This window comes from Eptatretus burgeri, chromosome 1, assembly GCF_056783735.1.
Source record: "Eptatretus burgeri isolate ZD-2024b chromosome 1, Ebu_testis_v1, whole genome shotgun sequence".
NCBI lineage: Eukaryota > Metazoa > Chordata > Myxini > Myxiniformes > Myxinidae > Eptatretus > Eptatretus burgeri.
The window spans coordinates 117,069,396-117,092,704 of NC_140961.1; the positions used below are offsets into that span (position 1 = coordinate 117,069,396).

At 43.3% G+C, this 23,309-nt stretch overlaps 1 protein-coding gene across 3 annotated transcripts in view; it reads right to left on the reverse strand.

Moving 5' to 3' along the window:
• The window catches only part of LOC147035256 (uncharacterized), a 73,472-nt gene extending 54,997 nt beyond the window's left edge, over nucleotides 1-18,475 (reverse strand). The window contains exons 1-2 of one of the 3 annotated variants that reach the window (XR_015061890.1): nucleotides 18,282-18,475; nucleotides 17,918-18,050 (exon numbers count right to left, since the gene is read on the reverse strand). Coding sequence is in view for 1 of the 3 variants with exons in the window: in XM_085896076.1 (XP_085752202.1) it covers nucleotides 17,940-18,050; nucleotides 18,272-18,339 (179 nt within the window). In the remaining 2 variants the exon portion in view is untranslated. Of the gene's footprint in view, nucleotides 1-17,917; nucleotides 18,051-18,271 lie in introns of all 3 variants that reach the window. The other 2 variants (XR_015061888.1, XM_085896076.1) reach the window with 2 other exon arrangements.
• Nucleotides 18,476-23,309: the final 4,834 nt, after the last annotated feature.

Consider the following 23,309-nt stretch of genomic DNA (forward strand, 5'->3'; position numbering starts at 1 on the left):
TCTAACTCTGTAAGAACCCATGCAGAGTTGTCCATTATGGTTCTTGCCCCCTGAGTCAAGTTCTGTCCTGGTGGCATTTCTATTTCCCCTTGCACCTCTAACCTATTTCCTAAGTCACCACTCATCTCACGCTCAGGACTCCCACACACATTCCAAGGTTCGGTGTTCACATTCCACACCTTCAACCTTGCCAGCGCACTGACCAACCGCCTCGCACTCCAGGGCTACATTCCCGAAAGCCACGTGAGTATCCACACACGTTTCGGCCTCGGCAGCACATACCGGTGCTGTAGTCTGGAGTGCGGGCTCACAGCATTCATTCACAGGTATTCCACACACACATTCAGGGGTCACGCATACGTGCACCCCCTCGAAAAGTCTCTTCATTAACATAACATTCAATTTCTACCTAAAGCTCCTCGTCCACACCATGTATGCATGTGCCCACATACATGCTTCGTTTCAGTCACCTCTGTCCGGTCGCTTCTTTCCAGCAGGTTGCTCATCATCAGTTCGCCACACTCCTCTGGGGCTGTCAGCTCCACATGCTGGACCTGCTCAAAATGTGTTTCATTCATCAACAACCCCACATGCTCCCTCAATGTCTCAATCACCAGGGTTTGCTCTAATTGTGGGGTCATCCGACGAGTGATGTCAATCAAGTTCCGCACCATGAACATTACTCCCTGTGGTGACGTCACACATCCCACATTTTTGTGCTGTTTTATTTCCTGGCTCCATTTTCTTTTCCATTTGAGTCGTTCTTCTTCTCTGAGCCTTTTGTTGTTCATTATCTTTCCAGAGTTTTTCCATCTCCGTGTACTCCAACTTTGCTCTCTCCTTTAGTTGGTCAATTTCAAATTCGTTTTCTTTTTGTTTTCTATCCCACCGTCTCTCATGTTCTTCATTCTCAAATCTCGTCGTTTCTTTCAATTGGATGATTTCCTTTTCCTGTTTCATTCGTTGTTCTTTCACTATCTCTGCACACTCCAACCTTGCTCTCTCCTTTAGTTGGTCAATTTCAAATTCATACTCTAATTGTTTCCTCTTCCACTGTCTCTCTTGTTCCTCATTCTCCAATCTCGTTGTTTTCTTCAGTTTACTGATTTCCCCTTCCTGCTTCATTCCTTGTTCTTTCACCATCTCTGCACACTCCAACCTTGCTCTCTCTCCTTTAGTTGGTCAATTTCAAATTCATACTCTTTTTGCTTCCTATCCCACTGTCTCTCATGTTCCTCATTCTCCAATCTTGTTTCCTTCAATTTATTGATCTCCCTTTCCTGCTTCATTCGTTATTCTTTCACTACTCTTTCTTCTATTTCATTCTTTCATCTTGCCTTGGCTTCTAACTGTTTGATCTGCACAGTGTGGTTCCTTAACGTTTCATTCTCCGTTTTCTTTCTTTCCTCTCTTAACATCCTCAGCTCGTTTTGTAATTCCCTCTATCTGTTTTGGTGTTTCCGTAACTCAGAAGCTTTTTTTTCGAATTCCTTTCTTATCTCCACACCTCTTTTGCATTCTTCCTTCCTCATTTCCTTTAGTTTTTTTTAGATATTTCTCTCCTCTTTTTATCTTCTGTTTGAGGCTTTCTCTTATCAGATTGCCTGATCTTACCTTTTCCTTCAGTAGTTGTATTTCGCAATTCCATGCCAAATACACTATTATTACTGGAATTATTTATTGTATTTGGCAATTCCATGCCAAATACAATATTCTATTAAATCCAAATAATACAATATTAAATACCAAATACAAATACAATATATACAATTCCATGCCAAATACAATATTACCGGAATTCTTTATTTTCATCACACATCCATTGCCATAAAATTCCCCCTCGGGCCTTTGTCTAGGAGCAGTAACAATTATGTCTTTGAAATTGGCTACATTCAAGAAAGTGCATTGTCAACTTTTGACCTTGAAATTCTCAAGGTTAAGGTCAAGGTCACACAAAACGTCAAAAACACATTTTTCCCCATATCTTCGCCCCACGGAAAGTTACAGGTTAGCGGCTGACATTTTCTGATAGGTCACAACAGGGCCTACAAAAAACATTGCAAGAAAAATGTTGTGTGACCTATATCTTCCGAGATCGGTGGGCGTCAAAGTTCATGACGTTGCCAAATACGTATTCGCTGCAAGCGAATGCAGCCCTCTAGTTGTATTTGGCAATTCCATGCCAAATACACTTTTTTACTGGAATGCTTTATTATTGTTATTATTATTATTATTTATTTTCGTCACACATCCATTGCCGGAAAACTCTGAGGAATTTTGTCGTGGAGCACTAACAATTATGTCCTTGAAATGCGACAAGCTCAAGGAAGTGCATTGTCAACTTTTGACCTTGAAATTCTCAAGGTTAAGTTCAAGGTCACACAAAAGGTCAAAAACACCTTTTGCCCCATATCTTTGCCCCACTGAAAGATACAGGTTAGCGGCTGATACTTTCTGATGGGTCACAACAGGGCCAACAAAAAAATCTTATTTGACCAAAGTTGTGTGAGCTATATCTTCTGAGATCGGTAGGGGTCAAAGTTCATGACGTTGGTCAAAAACACATTTTGCCCCATATCTTCGCCCCACGGAAAGTTACAGGTTAGCGGCTGACATTTTCTGATCGGTCACGACAGGGCCTACAAAAAAACCTCACCAGAAAAATGTTGTGCGATATATCTTCTGAGATCAGTAGACGTCAAAGTTCATGACGTTGCCAAATACGTATTCGCTGCAAGCGAATGCAGTCCTCCAGTTATTCTTTATTTTCGTCACACATCCATTGTCCTAAAACTCCTCTTCGGGCTTTTGTCTAGGAACACTAACGATTATGTCTTTGAAATGGGCTGTATTCAAGGAAGTGGAGTGTCAACTTTTGACCTTGAAATTCTCAAGGTTAAGGTCAAGGTCACACAAAACATCAAAAACACATTTTGCCCCATTTCTTCGCCCCATTGAAAGATACAGAATAGCAGCTGACATTTTCTGATAGGTGACAACAGGGCCTACAAAAAAAAAACCTTACTTGACCAAAGTTGTGTGACCTATATCTTCTGAGATTGGTAGAGGTCAAAGTTCATGATGTTGGTCAAAAACACATTTTGCCCCATATCTTCGCCCCACGGAAAGATACAGGTTAGCAGCTGACATTTTCTGATAGGTCACAACAGGGCCTACAAAAAAATCTTATTTGACCAAAGTTGTGAGACCTATATCTTCTGAGATCGGTAGGGGTCAAAATTCAACAAAAACACATTTTGCCCCATATCTTCGCCCCACGGAATGATACAGGTTAGTCGCTGATATTTTCTGATAGGTGACAACAGGGCCTACAAAAAAACCTTACTAGTGCAAAGTTGAGATCAGTGGGGGTCAAAGTTCATGACGTTGATCAAAAACACATTTTGCCCCATATCTTCGCCCCACAGAAAGATACAGGTTAGCCGCTGACATTTTCTGATAGGGCACAACAGGGCCTACAAAAAATCTTATTTGACTAAAGTTGTGTGACCTATATCTTCTGAGATCGGTAGGGGTCAATGTTCAACAAAAAACACAATTTGCCCAATATCTTTGCCCCACGGAAAGATACATGTTAGTCGCTGACATTTTCTGATAGGTTACAACAGGGCCTACAAAAAAATCTTATTTGACCAAAGTTGTGTGACATATATCTTCCGAGATCGTAGGCGTCAAAGTTCATGACGTTGCCAAATACGTATTCGCTGCAAGCGAATGCAGCCCTCAAGTTGTATTTGGCAATTCTATGCCAAATACACTATTATTACAGGAATTCTTTATTATTATTGTATTTGGCAATTCCATGCCAAATACACTATTATTGCAGGAATTCTTTATTATTATTGTATTTGGCAATTCCATGCCAAATACACTATTATTAATGGAAATCTTTTTTATTATTCTTTATTTTCGTCACATCCATTGCCCTAAAACTCCTCCAAGGGTTTTTTTCTCGAGGAGCACTAACAATTATGTCTTTGAAATGGGCTGCTTTCAAGGAAGTGCAGTGTCAACTTTTGACCTTGAAATTCTCAAGGTAAAGGTCAAGGTCACACAAGACGTCAAAAACACATTTTGCACCACATCTTCGCCCCACGGAAAGATACAGGTGAGCCGCTGACATTTTCTGATAGGTCACAACAGGCGTATAAAAAAATCTCACAAGACTAAAGTTGTGTGACCCATATCTTCTGAGATCGGTAGGGGTCAAAGTTCATGACGTTGGTCAAAAACACATTTTGCCCCATATCTTCGCCCCACGGAAAGATACAGGTTAGCCGCTGACATTTTCTAATAGGTTACAACAGGGCCTACAAAAAATCTTATTTGACCAAAGTTGGGTGACCTATATCTTCCAGGATCGTAGGCACCAAAGTTCATGACGTTGCCAAATACGTATTCACTCCAAGCGAATGCAGCCCTCTCGTTATTCTTTATTTTCGTCACACATCCATTGCCCTAAAACTCCTCATTGGACTTTTGTCTAGGAGCACTAACAATTATGTCTTTGAAATGGGCTGCATTCAAGGAAGTGCAGTGTCAACTTCTGACCTTGAAATTCTCAAGGTTAAGGTCAAGGTCACACAAAACATCAAAAACAGATTTTTCCCCATATCTTCGCCCCATGGAAAGATACAGGTTAGCCGCTGACATTTTCTGATAGGTCATAACAGGGCCTACAAAAAATCTTGTTTGACCGAAGTTGTGTGACCTATATCTTCTGAGATCGGTAGGGGTCAAAGTTCAACAAAAATGCACTTTGCCCCATATCTTCGCCCCACGGAAAGATACAGGTTAGCCGCTGACATTTTCTGATAAGTTACAACAGGGCCTACAAAAAAAAATCTTATTTGACCAAAGTTGTGTGACCTATATCTTCTGAGATCGTAGGCGTCAAAGTTCATAACGTTGCCAAATACGTATTCGCTGCAAGCGAATGCAGCCCTCTAGTTCCAATTCCAAATAGTGTTCGCGTTTTTCCTCTTCCAGCTGTGTTTTCCATTATTCTTCCAAGTTCTCCCTATTCTGTGAGTTACTAATTTACTCTTCCTCTATTCTTTTGCTCAGTTTGCTCTTCTCTTGTTCAAACTCATGGGTACTCCATTCTACTTCCCTCATTTCTCCCTGTAGTTCCTTGAACTGTCTTGACTTTTCCAACAATTCTTCTTTCCTTTGCTCCAGATATTTCTCTCCTCTTTTTATCTTCTGTTTGAGGCTTTCTCTTATCTGATTGCCTGATCTTACTTCCTTATTGACTCTTCCTTCAGTTGTTTCAATTCCAAATCATGTTCTCGTTTTTCCTTTTCTAGCTTTTTTTCCCATTCCGTTTCAAAGTTCTCCCTATCCTGGGAGTTACTAGTTTGCTCTTCCTCTATTCTTTTGTTCAGTTTGCTCTTCTCATATTCCAACTGACGGGTAAACAACTACTTTATTCTTTTCTCCACATAGTTCGTCGACTCTGTTGGCCAAGTCCTCTTTTAGCAACCAAATTCATTCCTGTTGATCGGCCAATTGTTTCAATTGTTGTAAGTAACCCATTGTATATATAATTTTTCTGAACCTCGCCTGCGTGCCGTTGTGCCTCGTCCAATTTAATCTGTACCTCCTTTATATAATTCTCATAACACCTCACCTGTTCCAAGGCATCCCACAATTGTGTCTGAAGCTTGCCAATGTTTGCGTAGTCGTCCAGCCTCGCCTGCCATGGTGCATGCCGTGACCACATGGTTTGAACCGGTGGGTGGGAGCGTTGCCCCGTGCCATGCGGTTCGTTGCGCTATTAATAGCCCACTCCCGCTTCGTGTCTCGCCAAGGTGGAGCCGCGCCACCATTTTGCGACTCCATTTTGTTTATAATTTCCAAGTTTTACACCCGATCCGCTCAAAATAAAATAAAATTTGCGAGCGCCGTTTTTTTTTTTCCTCGCGCCTCTCGTAACCAATGTTCGGGGTGCGAAATGCACCACAGGTCCAAATATCCCGCTCCTGACTACCAAAATATTAAGGATCCAGGGTGGAAGGTTCTCAGACAAGTGCGTCAATCACCGTCCGTACCCAGTTTGGCTTTTCACACTCAACCACCACAGTCTCCGGGGTTATAACGCCAGCTGGTTTGGCACAGTTCTCGGGTTACGCGTCTCGAACCATGGTACCAAAATACACCTGTACCTTGGCAGCAGGGGGAATAGACCCCGGTTACAGACTGGTTTTGTCAGAGACCAAGCGGAGTCTACCAGTCTGTAACCATTTTCGTTTTTATATCCAAATCGAGCGAATCGTTCCTCGATGCGGCACGAACCAATTCAAAGCAGCAACTTCATACGAATAAGCCAGATTTATTGGGGACATCGCTGAACACAACACAAGCAAAACATTCACGACAATGTTCTAATTAATCTAAACCGGTTCTTAACCCGGTAGATACGGATTACGGGTTTCGAAGGGGTCCTAACCAAGATAAGCCTTAAACGACATGCAAACAGGACATGGACAGCATGCAGACAAGACAGAGTACTTTGTGATGTTTCATGGACGAGAGGAAAGTGTCAAAAGCCCGAATGTGGCTTGTGACAAGCGGATGTCCATGGATTCGAGCCCCAAGCTCGAGCACGCCGCATGGCAAGATGGAGGCATCGTCCTCCTTTGTCGCAGACCTCATGCACGCACTCTCGCGCGTTCAGACCCAGCGAGGTCGACTGCACCAGAGCGAAAGATCCATGGTGGTATGCTCCAGCTGACTTTTCACAAGGTCCAGCATACAAATCCAGCCCTGGCCTGTTCACCAGGCCTCCTTCACGAAGCAGATCGCAGACAGACACAGCCGTCCCCTACACAGCAGATCACGACAGTCACCAGTCGTCTCTCATCCAGCCGAGGGCAGACAGACCTCATGCAGTCCTTTCCCTGCCTTTCCTTCGGCCCTGGCTCGCTTCTCCAGGTCACAGAAGGCAGACCCGGCATGCCCAGGTCCAGTTTCTCTCCCGGCAGAATTACCACTGGCTTTCCTTTTTCTGCTCGCCTGGCAGCCCGAGCACGCCTCAAAACCGACTGCAGTTTTTGTACTTCTCCAGTTTCACTTCCTCTTTTCTGGCACTGACTCACCTCAAAGCCAACTGCAGTTTTGTACTTCTCCAGTTTCACTTCCTCTTTTCTGGCGCTGGCTCGAATGTAGGTAATTTGGTCACAGGAAATTTGGTCACGGTAAAATGGTCACAAGGTAATTTGGTCACGGTAATTCGGTCACGGTATTATTATTATTATTCACTGCATTTAAGGCCAGTAAGGCCCAAGAGCAGTAATAAACATTTTCATTTCATGGCCGGCAAATCTTGGCATAATGACGTATTGACCAAGTTTACTGACTACTATAATGGAATCGATTCTGTCTCTCTCAACTTTTAAATTCCGATTCCATTATAGTAATCAGTAAACTTGGTCAATACGTCATTATGCCAACAAGATTCGCCGTCAATGAAATGAAAATGTTTATTACTGCTCTTGGGCCTTACTGGCCTTAAATGCAGTGAATATTAAATAATAATAATAATAATAATAATAATAATAATAATAATACCGTGACCAAATTACCTTGTGACCGTTTTATCGTGACCAAGTTTCCCGTGACCAAATTACCGTGCCCCCCTAGCTCGCCTCAAAGCCAACTGCAGTTTTGTACTTCTCCAGTTTCACTTCCTCTTTTATGGCACTGGCTCGCCTCAAAGCCGACTGCAGTTTTGTACTTCTCCAGTTTCACTTTCTCTTTTAGGCCACTCCCTCTCAGCCGACTGGGCGGGGCCTCGTCCGGAGAGGGGAAGGAAAAAGAATCTCTCGGTACACTACCACTGCACAAATAAACAAATAAAGCCTGTGACCCTCCCAACACACATGTAACGTCAAATTACCGAACAACCTGGCCAAACATGCATTGAATGGGGGATCTGGGCTAATTCTATATTTAATAGCATACAAAGGGCCATTTCCACAACTATATATATATACATATATATATATACATATATATACATATATATACATACATATATATACATATATATACATATATATACATATATATACATATATATACATATATACATATACATATATATATACATATATATATACATATATACATATATACATATATATACATATATATACATATATACATACATACATACATATATACATATATATATATACATATATATACATACATATATATATACATACATACATATATATATACATATACATATGTTTGTGTATATAAAAAAATGTGTATATATATATATATATATATATATATATATATATATATATATATATATATATATATATATATATATATATATATATATTAATACTGAAGGACCAATTTTGTGCTCCTCCTCGCGGTCGCGTCACGTTTTTCTCAGTACTGTGACCTGGACTGAAAGAAACTTCGTACCTGTAAGAGTGCATCACACATAGTGGCAACAGTCAACTTTCAACTCTGAAGCAGAATAAACACTTTTCATTTAACATTCGTTTACATGGCGACGTGTGACGTCACCGCTGAGAGGTGTCAGGACGTCATGACATCATCGGTCATTCGCTGACGTCATTACGTCTGTCGACGACAGACCGTCACCGCTGAGAGGTGCAATTCCACTCCTCGAAAATAGCGTCTGCAATGTAAAACCCTCTTCTGCACATGCTGACTACCTCAGAATGTGAATTTGACACAAACAATGTAACAATAAACATTGTATCTTCTATATATTAATACTGAAGGACCAATTTTGTGCTCCTCCTAGCGGTCGCATCACGTTTTTCTCGGTCCTGTGACCTGGACTGAAAGACACTTTGTACCTGTAAGAGTGCATCGCACATCGTGGCAATATTCAACTTTCAACTCTGAAGCAGAATATACTCTTTTCGTTGAGACGGGGGCAGGGAGTGAAGAGGCGGGGGCGGGAGATGAAGAGATGGGGGCAGGGAGTGAAGAGGCGGGACGAGAGATGAAGAGACGGGGGCAGGGAGTGAAGAGGCGGGGGGCAAGGTAAGCAAATTTTTGGGCGGGGGTAAGCAAATTGAAAGCGGGAGATGAGGGGGGAAATGGGGCGGGGGCTGGGGTGAATTAGGCAGGGTTGAGTGTGAGGGGGTGGACAGGGGGGCGGGGAGTGAAGAGGCGGGGCCAGGGTAATTACATTTTTGGGCAGGGTTAAGCAAGTTGAAGGTGGGGGGAATGGGGCAGGGGCAGGGGATGAGTCGGCGGGGACAAGCACGCCCTGTCCAGTCCATGTCCCTCGAGTGTGGGTGAGCTGATGAGGGTGGTTGAATGAACGGAATCCGTCTGTGACAGGGTTTCGGCCAGTATACATATATACAGTCAACCCCCGCTTTATCGCGGTTCACATATCGCGCCCCCGGTTCATCGCGGGTTTTCCCTTGGAACGTAACTAATTTTTTTCTGCGGATTCCCCTGGTCTATCGCGATAATAATATATAAAATATAAATTATTTAAGCAATAAATAATAACGCGTGGTGCTCGACCAGTCACACAACGCACGAGACAAAGTTTCGCTTGTGAACTTCGAATATTTTCTACGTTTTTTTCTCCAAGTCCTACGATGCCGCCCAAATGCCCTGCACCTTCTAAGGCTTCTGGCAAGGAACCGAAGCACCAGAGGAAGGCTCTGGGACGCTCCATGAGAAGGTTAAGGTGCTCGATATGTGCTTCGGGAAGGAAAAAGGTTTGCACTGCTCGTACCCAGCACCTCAAAACCGACCAGACCAGACGAGTCGATCTCCGGCACCTCAAACCCAATCACTGCCAAACCGACCAGACCAGACGAGTCGATCTCCAGCACCTCAAACCCAATCACTGCCAAACAGACCAGACCAGACGAGTCGATCTCCGGCACCTCAAACCCAATCACTGCCAAACCCACCAGACCAGATGAGTCGATCTCAGGCACCTCAAACCCGATCACTCCCAAACCGACCAGACCAGACGAGTCGATTTTTTGGGGAGGCGTCCATTCATCGCGGATTTTCACTTAGCGTGGGGAGGTTTGGAACGTAACCCCCGCGAGAAACGGGGGATTACTGTACATGTGTGTATATATATATATATATATATATATATATATATATATATATATATATATATATATATATATATATATATATATATATATATATATATATATATATTGTTACGGTTTTTGGAACCGTATGCATACAACGTAGTTGTCCCGTCAGTTATTTCATTAGTATACGTGTAGTCCGGTCCCTACCTTTTGTCTCATGGGAAGACGAGGGAGTGTGTTGTGATGGGCTATCGTTGGGATTAATAAATCATTTTTCCCCTTTTATTTGATCCACGGTACCTTCATCTGGCTTGCTACCCTTGTCTCGTCTCCTGAGCCCAAATCCCGATGGGCACTTTGGGCTGGACAAGTGCTTCCACCGTCTACAGAGACTCGTTTTCTGAGGCAGAATCCCGAGGTTTGTTATAGTAGCTGTGCCACCATTCACCTTCCCAAACCCAGACACGGCGGTGTGGGTGGTCCTTTCCCAGTGTCTGGCCGAAACCCCGCCCAGAAAGGCGAACCACATGAAGGCCCGGTCCAATCGGGATGGACAATGATGTCGGCTTCGCCATGGCTCTACCCCGAACTCCGTGATCTGTAAAGTACGAGACAATCCTCAGAGTTGAGTCGGATGCGATGGAAGTTGGTTGTCATTGTTATTGGAATTGTGAAGAAGTTGCGGAGGTTGAAGAGAATTGCGAGTTGTTAGGTCGTTGAAGAGAATTGTTGTGAAAGTGTTCCTGCTGCCTGGCTCTGCCTCAGTCTCGCCTCGATGGCCCGCCTCCTGTACTGGTCCTCGCCCACACGACCTCAACCAAGCCTCAAATCAGGTCCTGCCTACTACTCATCTCTCGCCTCTTTGAACTCCGCCAGACACGATTACCACACGTGCGGCTGTGGACCAAACTTCACAGCTTTTGTCGGGTGCCGCACCACGGAGCATCCCTTCCCTCGAAATGCCCAGGTACCAAAAACTGTGACCTCAACTCCCTCCCTCCCTGGCTGCAAAAGGTCCCTTTTCTTTTCATTGGGTTTATTTTGTATGAGTGCGTGTCTGAGTGTGGTGGCGCCTGTCCGTTAGATAAGCCTGTATAAGACTTCATTGTTGTAATTGTTGCTTTTATTATTCTCGCGTCAAGTCTGCACTGTATCTGCTTTTGTAAGTTGCTTGTAAATTGCCGCTCCACACCTCTCTCAGCTTTCCCCTGCATTACATACCAAACTAGAGGGGGAGCACTCGGTAGAGTGCAAAACATCCGCCGCCAATGCTGCGAGGTCACTCAAGTGAACCTGATATCGTATTCATTCAATTTGACGTCAACAGTGCTCACCGAGTTATAGTTTGCAACTTTCCCTTTTACATACTCAATTCATTCATCATAACAAGATTCCTTGAGACAGAAATTGATTTTACGTGGGTATATCCACCTGAAGTTCCAAAATCATCCGCAGTTATAATTTTGGCATGTTTTTTTTTGTTGGAAATCACTTATTACATGTAGAAATGCAAAAAATAAAATCGAAATTTTGTTGAAAAAAATTTGCAAAATTTTTTTTTCTATAACAATTTTTTTTTTTGGTAGGGAGGGGGGGTTGGAAATGACTTAAAACATGTAGAAATGCAAAAAAAAAGAAATCGAAATTTTGTTGAAAAAAGTCGAAATCCGTCGAGGAGTTTTTTCCGGAATACTGTTCACAAACAATCAAACAAACGAACAAACAAATAAACAAGCTGGTAGGCGACAAGGGATTCGCGAGGATCGAAGCGCTGGATACGATGCTTTTCATTCTGACCGATCCACCGACGAAGATTCATTGCCAAGACGTATTGGTTCACATACAATTGTTCCTCTGCCTGGCAAGATTTTTCCTATTGCGTATTTTGCCAACTAGCACTCCTCATAAAAAATAACGGTAAATAGACACCCTATTTTTGAAGGACGACCATTTGAAAAATAATCGGTTTGCTGGTTTGTGCTGTGGAGCCTCGCGTTGCGCGCACGCACGCACGCACGCACGCACGCACGCACGCACGCACACACACACACACACACACACACACACAAAACCCGATAAACTTCTCTCAATGCGCTTGTTTGACCACACCTCCTGAGCCACACAATATTTTTCATGAGCCACGCCCACTTTCCTATGCCACTCCCACTTTAAATAAATAATTAGAGGTGGTGTGTGGGTCGTGGAATTGTTTTCGGGAAATAAATAAATAATTGGAGGCGGTGTGTGGATCGTGGAATCGTTTTCGGTAAATAAATAAATAATTGGAGGTGGTGTGTGGGTCGTGGGACTATTTTCAGTAAATAAATAAATAATTGAAGGTGGTGTGTGGATCGTGAAATTGTTTTCGGTAAATAAATAAATTGAAGGTGGTGTGTGGGTCGTGGAATCGTTTTCGGTAAATAAATAAATAATTGGAGGTGGTGTGTGGGTCGTGGAATCGTTTTCCGTAAATAAATAAATAATTCAAGGTGGTGTGTGGGTCGTGGAATAGTTTTCAGTAAATAAATAATTGAAGTTGGTGTGTGGATCGTGGAATTGTTTTCGGTAAATAAATAAATAATTGAAGGTGGTGTGTGGATCATGGAATTGTTTTCGATAAATAAATAAATAATTGAAGGTGGTGTGTGGGTCGTGGAATTGTTTTCGGTAAATAAATAAATAATTGAAGGTGTTGTGTGGGTCGTGGAATAGTTTTCGGTAAATAAATAAACATATGATATTATTAGAAATCCACAAAGACAGAAATGCCGGTGATTCCATTTATTTTGGATCCTTTTCATTTTGGTCAATAACGTTTGGATCGAGGAGAGATCAAAGGTGGAACGACGGTGTAGTTCCTTACAAACACTGTATACACACCTTAAATGACGGCAAATAGACACCCGATTTTTGAAGGACTACCATTTGAAAAATAAAACCTCAATCAAAAATCGGCTGGAGTAAAATTTTCTAAATATCTTGAAGTGTCAAATTCCGAAGTCTCGTTTCTCGACATTCAAAACTGAAGGACAAGTATTGAAAATACTGTAAGCGGTTTTTCGGCCGCTGTACAGCAACGGGTGGTTGCTAGGCAACGGAATTCAAACGCGCAAATTACCAGACCATATGGCAACTGTTGGCAAAGTTTCATCGAAATCGGTTCGCTGGTTCGTGCTGTGGAGCCTCGCGTTGCAGAAACACACACACACACACACACACACACACACACACACACACACACACACACACACCCAGAAAACCCGACAATAAGGGATATCTCATATATTACATAGCGAATCCAACAAACAAACAAACAAACAGAAAGGGGTGAAAACAGTAACCTCCGTCCATCTTCGATGGCGGAGGTTAATAAACCTTTTTATATGCTACATGCTTTTCCCCGCTTATTGTGAATAAATAATTGTAGAAATGTTCCCAGCTCGTCTTTGTCTTTTCCTCCATTGGACCAGCATGGTTCGAATCTGAGTTTAGCCGGGTCTTTATTCCCGATAATCCGTTCCTTCTAGCCGGTACGTCCTTGGCAGTGCCGCTCGACTGCATCCGATCCGGAAAGGAAGTCGGTAGTTGGGAGAGTGATCCGGTTCGGGCAAGGTGTATCGAGGACGTGGTTCCCCGGTAGTCGAAACCGCGTGGTCAATTAGGTAACTCGATTTGAGACAGGAGGACCCTACGCCACGCGGTTGAGGTATTGGCGGCCACGATCGGTTAAGCGACCCGCCACGTCACGGAATTATCCATGAGTGACGGCCTACAATTCCGGGGAGTCTGGTGGAAATCGACGTAACTTCCCCCACCTAGTGGTCATTCTCTCCGCCAGACCCCCGGCCCGCAACAGTTTGGTGTCAGGAGTGGGATACGGACCCCCCCCCCCCATAAAGAAATTTACTGGACACCAACCTGCAACAGTTTGAATTATATTGTTGCTTTTACTATTTATCCTCAAAACTTCTGTTTTCTTCTGGTTTATGTTGTCTGGTTTTTGATGCAAACTGATTAATTTTTGATACTTTCGTTTGCATATGTTGGAAGCTTGATGACAAATGGGCAATGCCATCAGCAAAGTCCAAGTCCTCAAGTTTGGTTGTAACACTCCACCTTTTGTCTGTGTTGTTGCGATTTGTTGTCCTGATTATCCAGTCTACTACAAGCAAGAAAATAAAACTGGACATTACATCCCCTTGCTTCACTCCTGTTTTTACCATGAACCACTCCGATTCCTCTCCCTCCTCTAGCACTGTACATTCACTATCCTCATATAAGATGTGTTCCATGTTCTGATAATTTTGCTAGGGATTCCATAACTTGCCATGATCTTCCAAAGGCTTTCTCGGTGCATGGAGTCAAAAACTTTTCCAAAGTCCACAAAAGTCATGTATAGTGTTTCCTGCCACTCTGCTACCTGCTCAATTATGTTGCGCAAAATAAAGATTTGCTCATCTGTGCTTCTACCTCTTCTTAAGCCTGCTTGCTCATCCCTCAACTAGTTGTCAACTGCATCTCTAATTCTGTATCTCGGCACTCTTCCAAATACTTTACTTGGAACTGATGTTAAAGTAATTCCTCTCCAATTTCCACATTCTATATGATCACCTTTCTTTGGTATTGTGACAATTAACCCCTGCTTCCATATTTCAGGTACTTCTTTGTCCCAAATTGCTTTAAACAAGTTGTCAAGCCATTCCAATGTTGTGTGTATGTCCACTTTCAATAATTCCACTGTAATCACATCCTTGCGTCCAGATTTACCAATCTTCATCATCTTTGTTGCTGATGTTCTTTCTGTTTTTGAAATATGACTTGTGCTGATTTATTCTCAAGCAGGATCACTTCACACTCCTCTTCTGTTTTGGGATCATCAGGTATTGGTCAATTTAAGATTTCTTAAAAATATTCTCTCCACCTTTCTTTCTTGGCTGTTTCTTCTATTAGTAGATTTCTGGTCTTATCTTTAAACTGCATTCACGGTTTTGCTTCTTTCATTACTGAGAGTCTTTGTAATCACATACAGCTCTTTCATCCTCCCATTACCTGCTGCTTTTTCAGCCGTTCTAGCAAGGCTCTGCACTGAGTATGGTCCCAATGGATGGATGGATTCTATATATCGTTTTTGACCCTATCTCTCAACGGTGAAGAATCCCTTAAAAAATTCTAATAACCGGATCCAGATCTGGCTCTTCACCAAGATTGAATCAAATCTTCCTCATCACACGCCCAACATGTCCACCAAGCTTCATCCGAACTCGTCCACAACCTTTTGAGACATCATGCTATATATATATATATATATATATATATATATATATATATATATATATATATATATATATATATATATATATATATATATATATATATATATACAGTCAAAGCTCGTTACTATGCCACCTCGCTTCTATGCCACTCTCGCTATTATACCACTTTTGCTCGGTCCCGACAAAATTCAATACAAAATAAATTTACTATGCCACCCCCTACTCTCGCTACCATGCCACTACTGTGTGACTGTTAAAAGGCACGAGTCGTGAAAAAGTCTATATTGCGCAATGCTCGATTATCACACTCACGTCCAAAGGCGAAGCGACGAACTACAGTCCAGCTGCGCACAACATAACTCAATACGTAAGCGCATAGTCAGACTGTGTCAAAACACGCGATTCTTCTCCCCGATGCCAGCCACAACAAGCCAATCACAACACGCACAACGAGACACAAAAAAGCGCGAGCACACACACAGACACGCAGGCACACGTACAACAGTGACATCATTTTTTTTCAAATTCAGCCCATAATGTCAGCTCAGAAACGCAAGCGAACCGACTTTACGCTGAAGGAGAAGGAGATCATCGATGCCGCGAAGAAGGAGCCGAATCAGTCCAAGTTGGCCAGGGAGATTAGCAAGAAATGGGGCGTCGAAGTTAAGAGAACCACCGTGAAGGGCATTCTCAGCAAGAAGGATGCAATCGAGGCTGCAATCAAAGCTGGATTTCCATCGAAGCGCATGAAGTTGACGCAGGCTCACGGCCCAAAGCTTGATGAGGGAGTGCTCATGTGGCTGAAGCAATCAAGAGGACAGAATGTGCCTGTCAGCGGCGATCTGATCAAGGAGAAGGCGATGAAACTGAAACTGGCCGAGCTGATGCACATCCCAGACTTCATGGCGAGCGACGGTTGGTTGGGCAATTTCAAGAAGCGCCACGGCATCACGTTCAAGACAGTGCAGGGCGAAGCTGGAGCGGTGGATTCGCAATCCCTTCTTGAGTGGCAACAACAGGTTCTCCGGCCCTTACTCGGGCAGTTCTCCTCAAACGACGTCTTCAACCTGGACGAGACTAGACTCTTCTGGCAGCTGCTTCCGAACAAGACCATGGCTTGCAGGGGAGAGCGGTGTACTGGAGGAAAGAAAAGCAAGCAAAGGATCACTCTTCTGGTTGGGGCAAACATGAGCGGCAGCGAGAAGTTCCCTCTTCTGGTGATTGGCAATTCCAAGAAACCCCGTGCCTTCAAGAACAAAGAGATCCCGGTCAGAGTACAAGGTGAACTCGAAGGCGTGGATGACGGCGGAGCTTTTCGAGGAGATGTTGCGTGCGTGGGACGGACGACTCGGCCAGCAGGGACGCAGAGTGCTGGTCTGTCTCGATAACTTCTCTGGCCACCCTCCCGAGCTCGAGCTGAACAACATCCAACTGGTCTTCTTCCCACCCAACACGACAGCCAATTCACAACCAATGGATCAGGGAATCATAGAGAACCTCAAGCGCCACTACAAGAAGCTCCTGCTATGCCGCCGGCTTGAGGCCATAGACGAGGGAAAGGAGTTCAAGTTCACGTTGCTCGACGCTCTACACGCCGCCCGGCGTGCTTGGGAGCAGGTCGGCAAGTCGACGATCAGGAACTGTTTCGCGAAGGCCAAGTTCATCGAAGAGGAGATCCAAACTGAGCCACAGGATGCGGAGCTGCCCGACATCTGGGAAGCTCTGCCTGCCGAGGAAAAGATGCACGAGAACGAGGAGATCGAGCTGTCTGACTTTCTCGAAGCCGACGAGCGCCTCGCGACTGGCGGGTATTTCACGCTGGAGGAGATTGCGGAGGAGATTCTGTGCAGTGAGGAGCCGGTGGAAAGGAAAGATGACGAGGTAACTGTCGAGGAGGAAATCGTTCCGTTCGAGGAAGCCCAGCGCGCTTGTAGCACCGTCCGGAAGTTCATGCAGCAGAGAAGCGGGAAGCCCGGTGTGATGCAAGCGTGCGATCGGCTAGACAACGAGATGCACGAGATCCGCCGAAAGAAGATGCGCCAGCCGACGATTCTTGAAAGCTTTGTGTGTCGTGAATTTCTCGCCATGCCATATGTTAGTGTGTGAACTCTGTTAGTGTGTGTATGATCTCCGTTCGCTTAGCTTATACAACAGTCATGCCTTTTACTTGCTGGAATAAATTTTGTCTAAAGATTAACTACAGATGGGTAACTTGAGAAAATAAGGCCGTTTTTACAAAATCTCGTTACTATGCCACTCTCGCTACTATGCCACTTTTGCTCGGTCCCGACGGGTGGCATAGTAACAAGCTTTGACTGTATATCAGTTTTGTCCCATCTCTCAATGGTGAAGAATCACTATAAACAAAAAAAAAATCTCGTCGTCGAATTCGGACCTGGATGTTCAAAATCGAATCGGTTCATTATTATCACACACCCAACCTGTCCACAAAATTTCTTCCGGATCCGGCCACAACATTTTGAGATATCCTGTTCACAAACAAACAAAGAAGCAGACAGAAAGGGGTGAAAACATCACCTACTTCACCTTCAGTGGTGGAGGTAATAACCTCAGGCTGGACTCATCGTGAAAATGCCGAGGCCTGTGGGAGTTATCCTGAGGCTGCAATGGGCCTCTGGACAGGTCGACTCGTCTCTTTCTCGATCCTCTTTCAAGGGACCTTCGGGATTGGGAACAGACAGTTAGGACAGGTTAGCCCGGGGCTCGGCAACCTGTGGCTCTTTAAGGACTGAAGTGTGGCTCCCAAGCCTAATCGATAAAATCCCCCACCCCCCCCCTTTTTTCTCAATATAAATATATTTTCAGAAAAATCTTTGCGAGTGTCGTGAAAGAATAAAATAATACTTGAGAACGTTGGCGGAGTGATACACAGGAACATACATCCGATTACCGGCGAATTCTGTGAGAAAGCCCGACACGTTGTGCTCCACGCACGGCCTACTCTCCATTACGCGGTTATTTTCGCCATCTTGTCGGCAATAACATTGCTTCAACTTGTTTCGCAGTCTCAGTTTATCATTCGAACCTCCCCTTCTAAAAAGTTAGCGACTCCATGATCCTCACTGGGCAGGGAGGGGAAAATCCTGTAATTAACGACTTGTATGTAAATAACAAAGCAGATGTCGTTTTGATAACTCCCCCTTCAATGGAGGATGCACGTGCATGTGACGTCACCACGTTTGCTGTCCGCCATCTTGGAGAACCAACAAACAAAGCGAAACCACGTGTGCCGACTGCATCGTTGTATTTACATTTGTTAAAATAGGAGTGAAAATGGTGAATTTTTGCTCATTATTTTGTTGTGGCAATTGTGCCGATAGAAGGATTGGTTGTCATTTCATAGACTGGGGGGTGTGTGTGTGTGTGTGTGTGTGTGTGTGTGTGTGTGTGTGTGTGTGTGTGTGTGTGTGTGTGTGTGTGTGTGTGTGTGTGTGTGTGTGTGTGTGTGTGTGTGTGTGTGTGTGTGTGTGTGTGTGTGTGTGTGTGTGTGTGTGTGTGTGTGTGTGTGTGTGGGTGTGTGTGTTTGTGTGTGTGTGTGTGTGTGTGTGTGTGAGAATACTGATACTGCATCAGCGTTTTGAGTTTCTTAATTATTTTCAGGAAATAGAAGTTTGCAACATTCATCAGCGATACTGTGAAGGTCAACTGTGAAATGGCATCAAAGAAGAGGAAAAAAAAAATCAGAGGAAGACAGGGAATTTCAAAATGAATGGACTGAATCCTTCGCGTTCAAGCCGCTGTCACACCTTGACGATTTAGCCAGCGTATGCCGACGTATGAAAAATTTGTCTAAAACGCTGGCACACGTCGAATACGTTATGGGTATGTTTTGTATACGTTAAGAGCACGCTGGCATACGTCGTAGTACGCCGAGCTCGTCGACAAATTTTAACATGCTCAAAATTTTTCGAGGTATGCCAACGTATGACACATGTTCTGCATACGCTGGCCATAAGTTGTAGGCACGTTTCACAATCGTTGACACACGTTACTTGAAAGTTACTCATAAGTCGAAACACGTTGAGGTAATGTTTAGCGTCAGTGTTCCAGACTCCATGGTTTTTTTTTTCTTTGTGGCATGACGGTGATGTTGACACTTCGATTTCTAGTGCGGTTATAATATAATTAATAGGCTGCCGCTCAACAATTTATATCATAAACGCACTAGAAATGGAAGTGTCAACATCACCGTCATGCCGAAGGGGAAAAAACAAAAAACAAAAAAAAAACATGGAGTCTGGAACACTGACCCCTCCTGTGTGAAGCCCATTTGTATATACCAATTCCCCGAAACGCTGCCAATACGCCATTAGACGGTAGCTGTAAGTTAGAAACACGTTCACTAAGTTCTATGGTCGTCCGGAAGACGTCAAATACGTCTACATACGTCAATATGCGTTGGAGATACGTTACACATAGGTTCAAAGCACGTTACTCATCGGTTAGAAATAAGTTTCGGGTACGCTAAACATTACCTCGACATATTTCGACTTATGAGTAACTTACAAGTTATGTGTGTCGACGTGTATCAACGATCGCATAATGTGCCTACAACTTATGGCCAGCGTATGCGGAACGTGTGCGTCATACGTCAAAAATTTTTCAGCATGCTTAAAATTTGTCGACGTACTATGACGTACGCCAGCGTGCTCTTAACGTATACAAAACTTACCCATAACTTATTCGACGTGTGCCAGCGTATTCAGCAAATTTTTCATACGTCGACATATGCTGGCTAAAACATCAAGGTGTGACAGGGCCTTGACACTTTGATGTCGAGTGCGGTTATGATTTAAATCGTCGAGCCACAGCCTTTTAATAGGCTACGCCACGTGATCGTCGGCGATACGCTGCCATGCGCTATGCATAAGTTAGACTATCGTTAGGCATAGGTTGTGAACGCCAACAACACACTAAGCATTCATTGGTACAAGTTATCTATACGTTATCGAAACGTTCTGTGTACATTACCAATACGTTATGCATACGTCCAACTCGTTATGAATACGCCCAAAACTGGAAAAAAAAAAACATCAATAGTTCAGCGTACGCCAGCGTTTTAAAAATTTTAATACGTTGCCACACGCTGGCTAAAACGTCAAGGTGTGACAGCGGCTTTACATCAAGTTCGGCTGAGTTCCCTCTATGTCTCATTTGCCAAGATAAATTCACGAACAACAAAAAATCCAATCGCGAGAGGCATTTTCTAAAAAAATACACACAACGTTTGATGAAAAGTATCCAATTGGAGATGCCAGAAAGAGCCATGGAGGAGCTGAAGCACAAAGCAGACCAAAGTAAGAACACATTCACTAAACGTATGATATCCTCGAGTAACACAACTACCACGAGTTATGTAGCAACTCAAGAGATTGTGAAACGAGGAAAGCCGTTCACAGATGGTGAATATATAAAAGAGTGCTTCATTAAAGTATCAGAGCAGCTGTGCAGTGATTTCAAAAAACAAAAATGTTCAAAACATTAGAGACATGCCATTGTCTGCAAAGACGGTGAGGAACAGGACAGTAGAAAAAGGGCAACAGACATTACCAGTCAGCAGATCAAGGACATTAATCCAGCTCCAGGCTTCTCTTTTGCTTGTAATGAATTGTGTGATGTTGATGAGATCGCATAGGTTGCTCTTCTCGGCAGGTACGTGAATTCTCAAGGACTCCAAGAGGAGCTGATTGAATTGCTGCCCCTCAAAGGCCAAACAAGGGGAGAAGATGTTTTGTCAACTATTGTTGACTGCCTCAAGATGAAATAAATAAGCACCGGCCATATCATCTCAGTCGTGACCGATGGGGCACCGAATATGAAAGGGGCAAACAAGGGATTTGTTACTTTGTTGCAAAAAAAACAAAAACACTGGATCGTAATTTGCTATCATTTCACTGCATCATTCATCAAGAAGCACTCTGTGCAAAAACCTTTCCACCAGAGATCACAGAAGTGATGACCCTGGTTATACAAATCATCAACAAAATAATGGCAAAAGGGTTGAACCGCCGGCAGTTCTGTGAACTTCTTGTAGACGTCAACTGTCAATATTCGGACCTTCTTCTGCACACCAAGGTACGGTGGCTTTCCAGGGGAAGAGTGCTTGTGCGTTTCGCAGCCTGTCTGAAAGAAGTGAACGTGTTTATGCAGCAAAAGAGCTGCGAATATGCAGGAACTTACAGATGCTCAGTGGCTGCAGAGATTTCACTTCATGGTAGACATCACCTCACTTTTAAATGGCCTTAGCACAAAGCTGCAAGGAAAGGGAAACACAGCTCACTTGCTTTTAGAAGAGGTGCTATTATTTGAGCGAAAACCAGCATTGTTTGTGAGAGACATGGAGACAGGATTGCTGGCTCGTTTTCTATCACTGAAACAGTTCAAACAGGAGACAAACTATGAACTTGACACCGAGAACCTAAAAAAATGTGATACTGGGAATGCAAGAAGCCTTTGCAGGGCATTTTCAGGAATTCAGAAAGGAAAAAGCAACTTTATCATTTGTGTTGAAACCTCTTGAAGCAGACACTTCTGCACTCAACTTTTCAGCATTTATAGGAGACCAAGCAGAACTAGAACTGGCCGATTTGCAGGACAAGGACATGTGGAGTTCTAAATTCAGAGGCTTGGTGATGAAACTCGAAAATCTAGAAAGGCACAGATCTACTCTGGCACTTCAACACAGATAGACTGAGATGCATGACCATAAAATAAACAAGACCAAATTGCGTTTGAAGTTTGGAATTCTTTACCACAAACCAACAGCAACATGAAGAGATATGAATTTGGCATTCTGTCCATCTTCGGATCGACTTACCTGTGTGAGCAAGCATTTTCAAGTATGAATTTCATAAAAGCAAACTGAGAAACCAATTGAACAAGGCAAGTTTAAAGTCCTGCTTAAAAATGAAAACGACAGCATACTGTCAAAACATCGAACAAACACTCCAAATAAACTCTACAGCAGAAATTACATTCGGAAGAGCGCATACATCCACCACGCAATGCCTGATCCAATAGAACATATTGGGCCCAAGAAATTTTCGAATTATATATATATATATATATATATATATATATATATATATATATAGATGTCGTTTTTGGCCCCATCTCTCAATGGTGAAGAATCAGTTTAAAAATTGAAAAATTCTGTTATCTAGATATGGATTTGGATCTTCACCAAAACGGAATCAATTCATCCTCATCACACACCCAACCTGTCCACCAAGTTTTTGTGGAATCCGTCCATAACTTTTTGAGATATCATGCTATATATCATTGTCGCCTGATCTCTCAATGGTGAAAAATCGCTTAAAAATTCCAGTAGCCAGATCTGGATCTTCACCAAAATCTAATCAGTTCATCATTGTAACACACCGAACCGAGCCACCAACTTTCATCCAAAATCCGTCCACAACTTTTTGAGATATTCTGCACACACAAAAAGACAAACAAACAAACAGACAGACACACAGGGGTGAAAACCTTCGGTGGCGGAGGTAAGTATGGGTCAGCTGACTTAATGTACTGCAGAAAATTTAATAGCCCCTTTCATCAATACAAACTCAATAAACATATATTGCATCACAAATCAATTTTTGTGTCTTTGTCCTGTTATTTAATTATTGAAATAGGGTTTATGTGCATCACGGCCCTTAAGATATCGCGTTTTTGAGCAACTTTGAAAAAAATGGCTCTTGTTATTTGGGTTGCCGACCACTGGATTAGCCAAACAAACGATAAGAGGGTTAGGGACACATATTAAAAAATATACATCTAAATCTAATTACTTTGTTGCAACCTAACAGGGGTGGGTATGGACAAGGACAGGCATAGGCAATAGGATGGGGGAGGGGGGGCGAGACCATAGTGAAGGACCGAACCAGTCTTCGGACAGACCAATGCCACAATTACA